Source organism: Saccopteryx leptura, chromosome 6 (assembly GCF_036850995.1).
Source record: "Saccopteryx leptura isolate mSacLep1 chromosome 6, mSacLep1_pri_phased_curated, whole genome shotgun sequence".
NCBI classification, from domain to species: domain Eukaryota; kingdom Metazoa; phylum Chordata; class Mammalia; order Chiroptera; family Emballonuridae; genus Saccopteryx; species Saccopteryx leptura.
In genome coordinates this window covers 178,690,090-178,704,880 of record NC_089508.1, presented here as the reverse complement: position 1 = coordinate 178,704,880, position 14,791 = coordinate 178,690,090, and the positions used below count along the sequence as shown (strand labels likewise).

At 44.0% G+C, this 14,791-nt stretch overlaps 1 protein-coding gene across 8 annotated transcripts in view; it reads left to right on the top strand.

Annotated features, from left to right (window-relative positions):
* EBF1 (EBF transcription factor 1) overlaps nucleotides 1-14,791 on the top strand; it is a 394,807-nt gene that overhangs the window by 259,380 nt on the left and 120,636 nt on the right. For 4 of the 8 annotated variants that reach the window (XM_066341923.1, XM_066341929.1, XM_066341924.1 and 1 more), the window contains exon 8: nucleotides 2,506-2,623. In XM_066341923.1, coding sequence (XP_066198020.1) covers nucleotides 2,506-2,623 — 118 coding nt within the window. Of the gene's footprint in view, nucleotides 1-2,505; nucleotides 2,648-14,791 lie in introns of all 8 variants that reach the window. The other 4 variants (XM_066341926.1, XM_066341922.1, XM_066341925.1 and 1 more) reach the window with 1 other exon arrangement.

Here is a 14,791-nt window from a genome sequence, read left to right as displayed (position 1 = left end):
TTGTCATTGCTTTTTTTTTTTTTTTCTCTTAGGACAGACGTCTAGAATAACCACTTTCTGTACTTCCTGACACTGGAAACAGTTACCGTTTGGGATTCCTTTTATAGTTTCTTCAGCTAACGTCTCCAGTGACCACTCAATTGTGGTCTCGTAGTAAATCAAAATTTCTTTGAAAGACCGAGCCCTGTTATATAATTGTAGATGGCCCACGAAATCATCTCCCTAACTTAAAAAAAAAAAGACAAAACAAAAAAACCCACGAGTTTCTGTTGCCTCTAATAATATGGACATTTCCAGTGCATATGATACACATGATATTCTTTAGAAATAAGAGACGGATTTCTTCTCCTCTTCGTCCTCCGTCTCTTTCTTTTAAAGTAGCCTACAGTTAATGAGATGCACCCATAAGCTTCAGGCTGTGCCAGAGCTGGTTGGTCAATAATGAAGAACCACTCTTCAAAGGGCTCCTTCAAATTAACCTTCTTCCAAGAATGACTAGCTCGAGTGGGGATTTTGAGTTTCCTGGTGACTAAGGAGAACGCTCTCAAGGGTTTACTTTGCATTTTAATAAAAGAGTTAAAAAATAAAATCAGGGGATGGCCCGGCTGCTGTTGGGAGTCAAGGTGAGGACCCCAAGGGAGGATTTAGGGGACGCCATGGAAGCCCTCCCTGCAGTTTGCTCTGGAAGGCAGGATGACCACAGGCCTGCGTCCTCACTTTTGCATCTGGGTCTGAGAGAGACTGTGGGCTTGGTATAAGGAGCAGGGCCTCAGGTGGGCACAGGTGAGGGCCTAGAAGAAAAAACCATCCAATCAAATCACCACGCCCCATGATCTATGGGAAGCAGTGTGTGCACAGCCTGTGGTTTGTTGCCATCTTTGAGCAGGTGGGGGCGGTGGGCTTTATGGTGGAGAGAATCCTCCATATTTTGCCAGGATGCTTTGAGGTCTAAGTGGGGAACAGTGGAACTTCTAAGTCTGGCCAGTGTTGGTGGGCATAGGGGGTCCACAAAGGGTCCAATGTGTTGGGCAGGGCCGACAGTTTGCAGGCTCCGGCCAAAGCCGAGCATTTTCCCCTCTGCCCAACTCGGGTGACGAAACTGCAGGGATGCCCAAGACTAGAATCCAGTGCCCCCTTCCGCCAACTCGGGGAGGCGGTTTCCTCAGTGTGTGCCAGTCCTTGTACAGCGTCTCACCTCTTCAGAGGCTAATGCCTCTCAAAACCGAGAACAATTAGAGCGCCAGTCTTTTCCAAGCAACTGGGGAATTGAGCAAAATAAATCAGAAATCTTCAGCCCTGGCTCTGGAGGCTCGCCTCATTATGAGAGCAGATCTATTAGCCCTCTTGCCATTGTCTTTCATTTCTCAAGTGAGGTGATTCTAATTAAATTAATCTGCATGTCAATCTATCGGTGATCAATCAAAGAGCCCGAGGTCCCCCCCGATGCTGCGGGGTGCTTGCGGCTGACAGGGGCTGATAATGGAGGAAGAAATAAACTGTCGAGCAAAGTTAATTAGTCAACATAATAGGTGGATTAAACGGGAGCCGGCTGATTGCTGTTTCCCATGTCAAAGCACGAGGTGGGAGCCGAAGCTGCAATTACAGACAATTATTATATTTGGTTGTAAGAGGTCGCATGAATAAACATATCTCTGTGGGTTTCGCTTTTAATCCTCTCCCCCATTTCATATAAGGAGAAGTGTAGGTCATTCCTTTCTCATTGTTTTAGTCAAAATTCTCCAAGAAAACACCTCTGCCCACGTCCCTTTTGGCAAAACGGGCTCAGCGTCAGACTCTGAGGCGGCCAGGGTAACTGGGTGGTACTTTGGACCGGTGCTACCAGTTGTTTTATTTTGCTTTGAAACACAGATCTAAGAACCTTACTGAACAGGGTTTTATTTTTTGGGAGTAGAGGTGGTGATGGTGGCAAGGGTGGGGGGGCTTTGGTCTGAGTAACTGAACCAAATGTGGAAGAAAAAAGACCAAGAAACCCCCCCCAAAAGACCCCCAAGAGAGAAAGCCATATCCCGGCTCTTACTGTAGCCTCTCTTTTTTCATTTCTCTATCCTCTTAACCCTGACACCATTGGGTGGGGGTGAGGGGGATATTTTAGAGATTCAAAAGATTTTTTATTTGCATGATCAACTGTGATATCTGCTTCAGTGTCTAAACTGAAGGGTAATTTAGGTGAAACACAACCACCCTTGTGTAAAAAAAATATGCTAATAAAGATCCTCTTGTTAAAATTATGGTTAACAGTGTACCTTCTGCTGTATAACTATAAACTGTGCAATTTTACTTAAAACTGCATCAAAAGCGTTCCATGCCAAAGACCCACTCATCAATAGCTGCTCTTGTTAGACTTGTACAGCATAAGCACCGGTTATTATGTGAAATAGCTATGCAATTTTCTGCAGCTCCCAGCTGTTATTTATTTAACTTGAGTTTATTACCCTCCATGCTTTTATATGAAAATGTTCATTCATCTCTCTCTTCTGTCCTCAGGTCGTGGTGTCTACGACAGTCAATGTGGATGGCCATGTCCTGGCAGTCTCTGATAACATGTTTGTCCATAATAACTCCAAGCACGGGCGGAGGGCTCGGAGGCTTGACCCCTCGGAAGGTACGCCCTCTTATCTGGAACATGGTAGGCGAATCATTTTCATTGGTTGGCATTGCTACTTTAACTGTTAATTTGTTTGGTTTCTTTCTTTTGACTCCACCACATTTTCTACCCCATTTCCAATTTCGAATGTCCTGTTGAGGAATATTGATGCTCAGTAATTTAAAGACAGGAATATATCTTTGAGTTTGTTTCATTCTTGGAAATGATGAATGTGCCTTTCCTTTTTGCTGAGAGACAGAGGGAGACCTGGACCACTGTTTTATTTTAAACTTCCACTTGATTGACAAAGGTCAAAGCAGGGTAACAAAAATCATGAGACATTTTGAGCCTTCTCTTGACCTGGTTGTGTAATGGACTTCATCCTCCTTATAATCCTGTTGGTGTATCTCTATGACTACATATTTAACTTCTTTTGGAGATAAAATCCAAAGTCTAGGTTGGAGGCACTTTCTGAAGATGAATCCAGAACTAAATACTCTTCCCATGCCCTGTGCACACCCCTCCCCTCATCACCACATGGTAGAGCCTGCTTTCTGGAGGTAGACTTTGGTGGGGAGAAATCACATTTGTCTTGATTTTATGGCTAATCAGTTGTGCCTTTGAGAGGACTGGAGAAAACCAGATAAAAATTTGAATAAAGAAAAGTCAGTGGCACCAAAAGGAACCATGGCCTGATTGAGTGTATATCTGAATGTTTCAGCACGGCATCCATATGTAATATATCAGTTCATACTTCCATCTGTCCATCTACCATTATCAATGCATCATCCATCATTTGTCTCTCTGTTCATCTATCCATCCATCTGTGTATCCATCAATTCATCTGTCATCTGCTCATCTACCCATCTACTCATCTATCCGTCCATTCATTCATCTCTCATCCATCCACCCACCCACCAATACAGCCATCATCCATTCATCCATCCATTCATTCATTCATCCATCCATTCATCCATCCATCCATCTAGCCATCCACCCACCCACCCATCCATCCATCTACCTACCCACCCACCCACCTATCCACCTACCCATCCACCCATCCATTTACCCATCCACCCACCCATCCATTCATCCATCCATCATCCATCCATCCATCCATCCATCTATCCATCCATCCAAGAACAATGACTGAGTCTACTGAATACCAATCACCATGCTAGATTTTCTTCAATCTCCTCAAATTAAACTCTTAACTAATTTCCCTGCTTCACTTTTCAGTTTTCTAGGTCAGCAGAATTCTTTTTAAAACACTATCATACAATTACACCTGATGATTTGATTTTTCCATGGTCCTTGAGCAGTCCATAAGGCACAAAACTCCCTTCCAATCAGCGTCCCAATTTATTGAATACACACCACTATCATTTTTTTGCCTGATCCCCCCTCCCCCTGTGCTTAAGGAATATACAAACTTTACTTTTTATTAATTAGCCAGATGTACCACTCTTAGAAGGGATTCTTCACCACATCCAGTTTTACAGTTTTTTAAAGGTAAACCATCATCTTTCAAAAGCTGCTGCTTTATGGTTTCATTAGTGCTGAGATGGATGGATATTACTTTTTGCAGGAGGCCATTTGAAACACCTGCTCATGATTACATTCACAGTTCCATTTCTGTGCTTAAAATTATTCTGATCCTTACTTTACGGTAATATTGCCTTCTTTAATGCCTTTCGAGTCACTTAAGGCATTGTGTGACGAGATGTTTAGGTAAAAGGAAGAAGAAAAAGATGGGCAAATACTCAGTGGGCACAATTTTGAGAGCACTGGCTTAAAAGCTTCATTCTTGTTTTTGACTGTGACTGGTTAGTTACTGTCCTGTCTGGGGACACACTTGACTGTCCCTTTGAAATGTGCCAGTCATAGGTTCACAGTTTCAAAGTGTGCTCCAAGTGCAGACCTCTCTCAGCTCCTGTTCCTGCCGCCGGGAAGCTGGCGAGCGAGCACAGGACACCAGGCACATCAGCCCTTCACCAAAGAAACCCAACACAAACCAACAAAAAACCACCATCTAGAAAAGACACTGCTTGGCGTGGAGGTCAGGGACATTCTTTTGTATCACGATGTGTTGGAAAGAGTCTTATAATGGGAGTCAGGAAACCTAACTTTAATTTGTAGTCTGTCTACTTTTTGTATGGCCTTGGACAAGCCAACTTACCTTTGGGGATCCTTAGTTTTCTTCTTGGCAGAACAAAGGTGGTGATTTGCTGTGGGGGAGGGGGTAAAAAGATGTGTGCCTTGGCTGGGGCAGGTCACAGAGATAGGGAAGTGGGCTGGGTGGAGATTGCAGAACAAGGGCAAGTTCATGCTCCGCCACCCCAGCCCCAGGCAGTTGTCACCAAGGGGAGTGAAAGCCCATTGGGGCCAGATGTTCCACTTTGGCAAGAATTAAAACTCTCCTCATTTTTAATTGATGGTGACTAATTACAAAAATATTAAACCCCGAAGACACATGGGGACAGGGTAAAGTCACTTAGGAGGACTATAGCTGTAGGCTAACAATTTGCAGTCTCTACGCTTCCTCCCAGCTCCAGTCTTCTCACTTCTGGGTGTGCCTATTCATATTTCAGTTGCGGAGGTATATTATTCTAAGTTTTAAAGATGACAGTTCATTCCTCTGCTCCACAAATGGCCATGTGATTATTAGCTTATTATTCAAGAAAATGATGACATTTCTCTGTTTATTAATGGTTAATCCTCATTGGCGATGTGGGCATGTCATTCCTCCTTCAGCTAGGTGGCCTCCCTCTCTCCAAAGCCTTAATTCACTTCTCTCCAGAAGAATGAAAGGGTAGACACCTCCTTAAGGCTCTTAGTAAGGACAGAAGCATGGAAATCTGCTTCTCTGTAGAGTGACTCAACCAACCACACATAACCACCCACTCAGGTAGACACATCAAGCTGATAGTTACATAAATATCTACTCAGCAAAGGGTGACTACGGGCTCTTTCATCAGTGATGTCTGGGAGTGGGCCTATGCTGCTAGTTCATGTTGATTTGGGGTGCAGTAATACTTCATCTTGCCGTTGAAAACTCCTATTTGAAATTGCCCTTTTTCAGCTGACAGGACCATGCCCCACCCCTTTGGCCCCTCCACTCCCAACCCCCACCTCCAGCAGCTGCTGCACTCGGAGACTGCCAAGTATCGTAGCCTCTTAGGTGACCTGGAGGAGCCTTCGTTTTGCCTCATTCTGGGCTTTTCACCATCTCATTTACAGGTAGCCTGGATTATTTTGAGCTACTCTGCACATCTCTATTTATATCCTGATTGTCAGATAGTTGGAGGAAAGTTCCCTTCTGTGGCTCAATCTCTCTGCGTGTCAGAGAAATAGACACCATGCATTTACATCCATGCAGTTTCCCTGTGTGACCCACAGACGCACAAACCTTTGTGCTCAAACAACTGTCTCTGTGTTTTCAAGTAGGAGAGTTGACAAAGGCAAATTTATTTCCTAGAATCTTGTGTGATCCAAAGGGGGTGAATTCCTCCGCGCTGTAGCTCATGGTAATTGCTTTCACCCTATTTTTTCCTTCATTCATAAATAGTGAGATTTTTCTTTGGCTGGGTATTTATGGTAGAGTTTAAGCGAGTGAGGTTTCCCCTTTAAGCAATAGCTTCAGGAAAGATGTACAGATGGGGAGAGAGGCAGCCTTGGAATGGAACTGCTCTCAGGGTTCCGATTTCGGAAAAGGCATAGGCATAGGGCCAAAGACGCTGAATTGTCACCACCCACGGTCATGTACAGCTCTGGCGTGTGTGGCCTCCCTGTCTTTTTGTCACTTGGGCAAATTCCTAGGGATGCATCCTGAGGACTTTCAAAGAGCTTGGGGAGTGTTAATAGTGTCATTGTTCTCCTGAGTTCCAGGTTGTGTTTACTTGAGTTTAAGGCCAAGTGTGGCATTAGTGTTTCTCTCTCTCTCTCCCTGCAATGTGGCAAAATGTGGTGCCCTCACCAAGCAATAGTGCAGGGACCCTGTCAGCTTGCATGCGCTAACACTTGATTATCTAATAATCTAATATGCAACAAGGCAAAGAGCTGGTGGTGCTCATCATCCTGACACGGAATGCCGGGAGAAGTGACTAAATTACTTTATGTACCATTAGCGCTAGCAGCTATGGTGAACTCACCGGCAGCATTTATGCAAATGCCTGTGAATACACTCTAGTGGCTTTGTCAGGAAGCCATCTGACAAGCAGTTTAAATGCTCATTTTTTTTAGGGGACTTTTTTTTTTTTGATGTGCATGTGTTTTTCTTCCTTCCCCCTTTTCTTCTACCCTTCACTCTCCTTTCTTTTTGGGCTATTGGAGGCCCTTCTGTGATCACTGAGTGGGTAGGAAGGTCAGCCCAGTCATCAGGAGGTGCCGGGTCCCAAAGTGGGGTGAAGGCCCCAAACTGGTGTTCTTCAGACTTAGGGATATTTGTTATTGTTATGAATTTGTGCACTCTTCATGCTGATTTGAAAAATATCAGTAAAATTATTATTAATTGAGAGTTTTTAGAAGATGAACGTTTTCACAATTATGAGTTCTGACTTGAGGTCTTGCTTGGTTTCTTGGCTTAAATGTTGATGCTTTAAAACATCCCCACTTTTTTTTAAAAGAAATAGAAAACAATGGGAATTTAGCTTTTGTGGGCCTCAGAGACCAGTGAATTAAATTTCCCTTCAAAGTAATTATACAGATTGAGATGTGAAGTGTAAATGTGCCTGGATCTCAAAATAAATCAAAAACAAAAGTAAGGTTTGATCAAATTAAAAATACTGTGTAGGGCAGGGATCGAGAACTTTTTTGGCTGAGAGAGCCATGAATGCCATGTATTTTAAAATGTAATTCTGTGAGAGCCATACAATATGTTTAACACTAAATACAAGTAAATGTGTACATTTTATGTAAGACCAACACTTTTAAAGTACAATAAGTCTCTGAATTCTTTTTAATAACGTTGTTATGCTGTTGCTAACCAATGATGAATAAAGTACTTCTTACCATTAATGTTACTTCTGGCCTGCATGGTTTTGCTGATGGCTTTGTAGTCTGGTTGATATTGGTGAGGTTAAGCTTCATGCAGGCGTTAAGACTTCCATCCGTTAAACGTGATCGTAGGTCGGACTTAACATTCTTTAGATGTGAGAAAGACTGCTCACATGCATACGTAGAGCCAAACATTGTCAGTACAGCAATACTCACATGCTGCAGTGTGTGGTATGTCATGGGAAGCACATACCAAGTTTTGACAATCAGCTGGCCCGCAAGTTGAAGTTTTTTTCATTTCTCCCCACTTGTGTTTGCTCGCCAACTCTGCTTGCTGTCATGCAAGTCTTTCCAAATCTTCATTCAGTGACTTGAACTTATTCACCCGCATGTCTGAGACCTTCAGGTCAGCAGCTTGTAGCTCAAAATCTCTGACGGAGACACCGGGGATGTAACTCAGGTTGGTGCTGTCACTGCACACTCGTGTGGATGGGTGATGAACTTAAAAAGATGAGTGTGCTCACGAAATTCTCCAAAGCGCTCTTTGAATGACTGCAGGAGATTAGAGGTGAAGCCTGCTAGCTGCTGGAGATCAAGATGTTGAGCAGGGTCACTTGCTGTGCATGCATCTTTAAACTCTCCCAGTTTTTCAAAGTGTAGTAAATGACCTGTTTCAATGTCGTTGATGAAGAGTTCCAGCTTGTTTTCAAATGCAAACACTCCTTGTTAAAGGGATAAGACTGTATTTCCAATGCCTTACATTTTCACATTAAGCTGGTTCAGATTTCAGTCATGTCCACGAGATAGTAGAACTTCAGGAGCCACTCAATGTTAGCTAACTCAGGATGCTCGATGTTTTTCATTTCAAGGAAAGTCCATATTTTGCTTAGACAAGCTGCAAAATGGTTGAGCACCTTCCCTCTTGACAACCAATGCACATTGCTGTGCAGAAGCAGAGCAGGATAATTATTCCCAACTTCATCCAGCAGTGTTTTAAACTGGCGATCATTTAAAGCTCGGGCAACAATAAGGTTGACCACCCGAATGACCAGTGACATCACCTCACCAAGCTGCTCACCACACATCTGAGCACAAAGCGCCTCCTGATGTAGGATGCAGTGAAAACTTAGGATGGGTCTCTTTTCATATTCACGAAGAAGCGCTACGAATCCTCTGTTTTTCCCCACCATCCACGGAGCACCATCAGTACACACCGAAAATAAGTTTATCCATTGGTAGATTTTTTTTCTTTAGTGAACTCAGTGAAAGACTTGAATAAATCCTCCCTTCTTGCTGTCTCTTTCATAGGCAAAACAGCAAGACTTTCCTCACGTAGTGTGTCACTGACAGCATACCTTGCAATCATGCTGAACTGTAATAATTGGCTTATGTCTGTTGACTCATCCAAAGCAGGAGAAAAGAATGGTGCTGCATTTATGTCCTTCACTTGTGTTGCTTCAATTTGATTTGCCATCATGATGGTACAATTGTGAACAGTTCTTGCTGACAGGGGCATATCTTTTATTCGTTTGATTATCTTGTCTTTATCCAAAAAGTCGTCAAAAAGTTCATTGGCAACATCAAGCATTAATGTTTTGGCATACTCCCCTCATCTGTGAATGACTTTCTGTTTCTCACAATTGCTAAAGCACCAGCAAAGCTAGCTGAATTCCAGTCACCTTGTTGGGTCCAAACACAGAATTGCTGCTGGCTAGCTTGCACTCTGCACAGTAGCTCTTGACATGCTTTCTTCCTGCTGTCCCCTGCTGGATATTTCGATGCAAATGTAGTATGGCATGTGTCGAAGTGCCACTTTATATTTGACTGTTTCATCGATGCCATTTTATTATTGCATATTAGACACAGCTGAACCTGCTCTCTCCACAAAGGTGAATTCCTCTGTCCATTCCTGCTGAAAAGAACGATACTTCTCATCTTTTTTTCTTTTAGCCATCTTCTTTGTCTAAAGAGTTTCTGCAATTAGCTAGCGGACTACTTGATTAAAAGGAGGGAAGTTTAGTTCCTGACCTCACAATGACTCATGTACATTACACATTATCCAATAAAAATTTGGTGTTGTCCCAGAGGACAGCTGTGATTGGCTCCAGCCACCCACAACCATGAACATGAACAGTAGGAAATGAATGGATTGTAATACATGAGAATATTTTATATTTTTAACATTATTATTTTTATTAAAGATTTATCTGCGAGTCAGATGCAGCCATCAAAACAGCCATATCTAGCTCGCGAGCCATAGGTTCCCGACCCCTGGTGTAGGGGAAAAAGTGGTGATTGACTCGCCAGGCCCTTCGTGCTATAGTGACAGCATTAGAGAAACAGAATCAGATTTTCCCCAGCACCAGTTGGCTCTGACCTTTCCACTGCAGTGCCCCCTTCCAGCTGTCCCTCACAATATGATGTTATTCTTGCTCCTTAGCATTTGACCTTCTTTAATCCTTTTGCTCCAGACAGAAGCAGTGTTTGCTTCCGTTGGTTGCCCCCGGGTAACCTGTTGCCTCCCAGTGCCCAGCTGCATTTACATTTGTTGTTTTACAGACATGTGCAGAAAGATGGTTCAGGCTTGGAGAGCTACTCCTTGAGAGACATCACAGAGCTTTCAACAGAAAAGAGAGGCATCCTCTTCTCCCGTTCGTGTAATGAGGCCCCAAGAAGTGGCCAGTGAGTTTCAGTTGGGTCTATTAGAAGTAGAATCCAGCTGTCAGATTGGAGAACTGGACTCTGGTCCTGACTCTGCCATGAACTAGCTGTGTGACTGGGAAGTTCACTTTGCTTTAGTGGCCTCAGTTTTGTATGTTTCCAATGAGACCTGGGTTGGGTCATCTTTAGACCTCCTTTTGGCATGCCTATTATTTATTTTTTGGGGAGGGTGCTCTGACCAGAGCATTGACATATGCCTTCCCTCATCTGGCACCTACTTCAGGAGATACCTTTGGAGAAACAGGGCTTTGGGACAACAGAGAAACCCCCGATTGTGTCTAGTTTAACCCTTCCTTCAAACTTAAGCTAAGGAATAAAGTGTCAGTATGGTGGACTTCAAATCATTCCTTCCTCCGTTCATTCATACTGAGCATCCAGTACATGCCCGGCTCTAAGCTAGGTACGGTAACGTAAGGCAGATACACTTCCTGTCTTCACAGAAGTTACAGTGTGAATAGAAAAGAAAGAGATTAAACAAACCTTATAACTAACTCACTTGAGTTGGGCATGAAAGAGGGACCATAAAAGGGGTGAGGAGGAATCAGGAAGCCTTTCTACGAGGAAATCCCGTTTATGCTACAACTTAAGAGAGGATTAAGTTTTCCCCAGGCAAAGGGGACAAAAACGAACTTCCAGGAAGAGGGAACAGCATACACAGGGGCCATTTGGCTTAAGTGAGTTCAAGGAGCCGAAAGAGACGGGGAGGATGGCAGGAGCGGAGGCCCGGGCTGGCTGCTGACGGCCACGTCACGCAGGCCCATGTGGGATGCTCAGGCCTGCTGGGTGGCAGTTGTGAGACGGTAGGGGACCAACCAAGCAGGGCTTTGGTGAACTCAGTTTCAATGACGTGAACTGCTCCTGTGTCCTGAAAGCCCAGGGCAAGATTGCTTCGAGCCACTTATCACATTGCCCTTCCCGCCAGCCTTTGAGTGCCCGCCGGGGAGTGGGCCGTGCCTGGAAGCCGTCCGCCTGACCCCTCCTCACTCCACCCATGGTGTGTGTGTTCAGGAGAGGAAGAAAGGCAAACATTTGAAGGTTCATTTTCTAGATGGTTTTGGCTTATTGATTCACTTATTTATTTTTTTCATAATTAGCTCAGAAAGAGCTTACCTCCTGGAGGGCGGCTGCTGTTTTCTGACCTATGGAATGTATATCACTTGCCTGAGCTCAACAATTAAATGTAAGTGGGATGAGTGGAAATACACAGCAGACAGAAACACTCCCTCCCAAATTTCTCTCTCCTTTCCCACCATGGTCAGTGACCGAGTCACAGCTCGGGCTGGGCGAAGAGTCACTCAAGGACGGAAGGTCATCTATCTAATAAACTTTCTAGGGACCGAGAGAAGGGGATGCAGCCTGCCCGTGCTCACACAGTTGGCTTCTGTCGGAATCCGTTTAGTCCTCTCTGCACTTGTCATGGGATGTTGGCTGGCAAGTGTGAATTTCAGGGGTTGCACAACTAAACGGTCCGTGGGTTACACAGGATGTTGGAGGACTAAGGGGTTCCATCCTTGCTGCCTGTACAGTTCCGGTTGGCCTAGGCTTGCAGGGGTCTCTGGGATTCCAAGGATCATGAGGAGGCTGTCCGTAAAACCTCTCCAGCTTCCTGACATAAATGCACCTTCAAAACACAGGGGTAGAGGATGATCGATACCAGAGCTGTGCACTTAGACAGCAGCCCTCCACGGGAATGGTTTTGGCGCAGAACTCCAGCCAGGCCCCCTTGGGCAAGCATTTTGGTGAAGGATCCAAGTTAAGTAGAAAAATAGCAACAGCGCCTTTTGTTACTGAGGGTGGTGTATTACATCTGATCAATTGATTTTCCTACTTGAGAAAGCAAGACAGATGCAAGAACAGAACATTAAGGCTGAGAATATCCAGATGTGTCATAAAATAGAGCATGAAGGCCCCAGATTTTCAAGCACAAGTCGGGCCTTTTTCTTCGGAGCAGTGGGGAAGATGTCTTTTGTCTTCCCTTGCGCTAGAAAGGACGCAGCAAGAAGTCTAGATAATGAACAAGGATCTAAGTGAAGACTGATTTTCAGGGTATCCTCCGAGTAATCCGTAAAGCAGGTAAAATGCCAGAAATCCTAACACCGGGGACTCAGTGGCCAGCAAGCTCTCAGCACCACTGCCAAGCAGGTGATCTGCGTTGTTCTTATTTGCATATGACACCACCAACAGTATTGCTGACAAAGGAGAAATAGGGTTCAGACTTTGCTGCCTAGCTTGATGGCGATCAGGCCAGGTAGTAATATGTATTATTATCACTGCCAGCATTATTATTATTATTATGTTAGGGCTAATACCAATCTATGTTTATGAAGCATTTACCGTGTGCCAGCACTGTGATAATTATTTTTGTTATATCAGCTAATCAAATCCTTCCAAATCTCATGAAATGTAATAATTATTATCCCCATTTTACATATGAGAAAACTGAGCTTTAGAAAGGGTTAGCAACTTATCCAAAGCCACAAAACTAATCAGAGTTGGACCCAGGACTGGGCCTCAGGTCTATATAACCACATTGCTCTGTGTAAGAGTAGCACGAAGAATAATGACCGTGAACAAATACTCACTGAGCCCTTGTGATGCTGGCACACATCTGCTAACGAGGGTTAAGTAACTTGCCCAGAGATGCACAGCCAATCAGCAGTCGATCTAGGGTTCAAACCCAGGGAGCCTGGCTTTGAAGTCCATAGGCCCCGACCACTTGCTCTGTACAATATGTGTAAATTCTTCCCATCTCCTGTCCCGCTGTCCTTATTTTCCTTGGTACCAGGAAGGCAATTACATTGATCTCTTAAATAGACCTTTCAAACGTTACCCAGAGCATATCTTTGTTTGTTTGTTTTCTCATGGTGTACTGTATATGTTTATGTTTACCCTATCACTCATTTTCCTTCAATAACCTTTTTACCCTGTGGCTATACCACATTGTGCTGGTCAAATTTTTTTCTTTTAAATGCTGATTTTATTTGATGACTGGTGTGTTTTCTATGGGGCTGGCGAGGTAAGAAGGAGGCTGGTAATATTTTATTTGCAAGGACCTTCTAACTCATCTCTGTAGAAATCATATGCTGACCATATGGGCTCCCTGGCACGTACGCAAGGTAGAGAAGAAGGGGACCATGAGAAAACGGAGATTGTGAGTTGCAGTGTGATGATGCCAGCAGTATCCTTGTTAAGGGACCTGAAGGGTTACTAAGCCTCATGTTACAAATAACACGGGAACCGATATGAATTTGGGAAGGCTGTTTGCTTATATGAATTTCTTGACAAAGTCATGAACTGTGGGAAACTGCCAATATGTGGTGTTTTGTGTGACCTAATAAATGAGTGAGCCACACCTAGCTTATTTTCATAAACACGAAGTATGTGGGGGTAGGGGGTTGGGGGAGGAGGGGGGTGCTTTCTGCTTATATTTTGGACAGAAATGGCAGGCTTTTTTTTAAAGCCCAATTTTTTAATCTTCTATTTGGTTACAAAACATTCCTAATTCCAGTTGTGTTTATTTGCATAATTGATTGTTCTAAACCCGGGGCCTCTTCCTACTAGCCACAGGCCCTCCCCTCACGGGCATTTCAGAGGATTTAAAAGATGAGGTAAATATGCCAATGAAAGTTTCTCCACACTAGTCACAAATATCTTTAAAATGAGCTACTTAGGGGCTGTGTGGCCAGGAGTGGGTTTGAAACGTTTTTAAGGAACGTTTTCAGTTATCCTTGCGGAAATTAATCGAAACAGGGCACTGCCACTACCTAGCTCCATGACCTCGAGTTTGCACTTTGATTCCTTTGGGCCTCAGTTTCCTCATCTATTAAAGGGTGGGGTGGGGGCTTGGTAGAGCCCTTTAAGCCTTGGTGGTCTGTTGTTTGAACCTTGCTGGTTCTGTGGGAGGTCTCTCTCAGGAGGTGCCACACACACGTGTGCATGCATGCGTACACACACACAAACACACGCACACGCACACTGCCTTGAGAAGCGGCCCCCAAGGTGATGGTCATACCAGAGGACAGACCTAAGACCAAGTTCTTTTTGCCTTGGACATTTCTGCAGGAGGGTCACTGTGGGTTCCAGGGGGCCTGGGAAAGCCACACAGACGTATACAGCCACTTGTGCCTTAGGTAGCTCTTCTCGGATGCTCTTCTCTCTGCCTTCCTTCCGCTCTGGGTTTAGCATGTGCTTTTTGACTAGGTTTCCTATGTAGTATGTGAGATAGGGGAGAATGTTTTTCTTTTAATTAAATATGTTTATCTATTTTAATGCATAAGGAAAAAAAAGATACAAAGTTCTTTGAAGTCCTGGTCTCTCAAAAATTATTGTTTAGGGCAAAACTGAATTTAAAAGGAAAGTGCGTCAGTCTAAGCAGAATTGTAACTTAAGTATTGTCATAAGGTAAGCAGTGCTGAGATACAGCAAAACAGGGACTGAAGTTTGGGAAACACTGTTTTAGAGTTGTTAAGG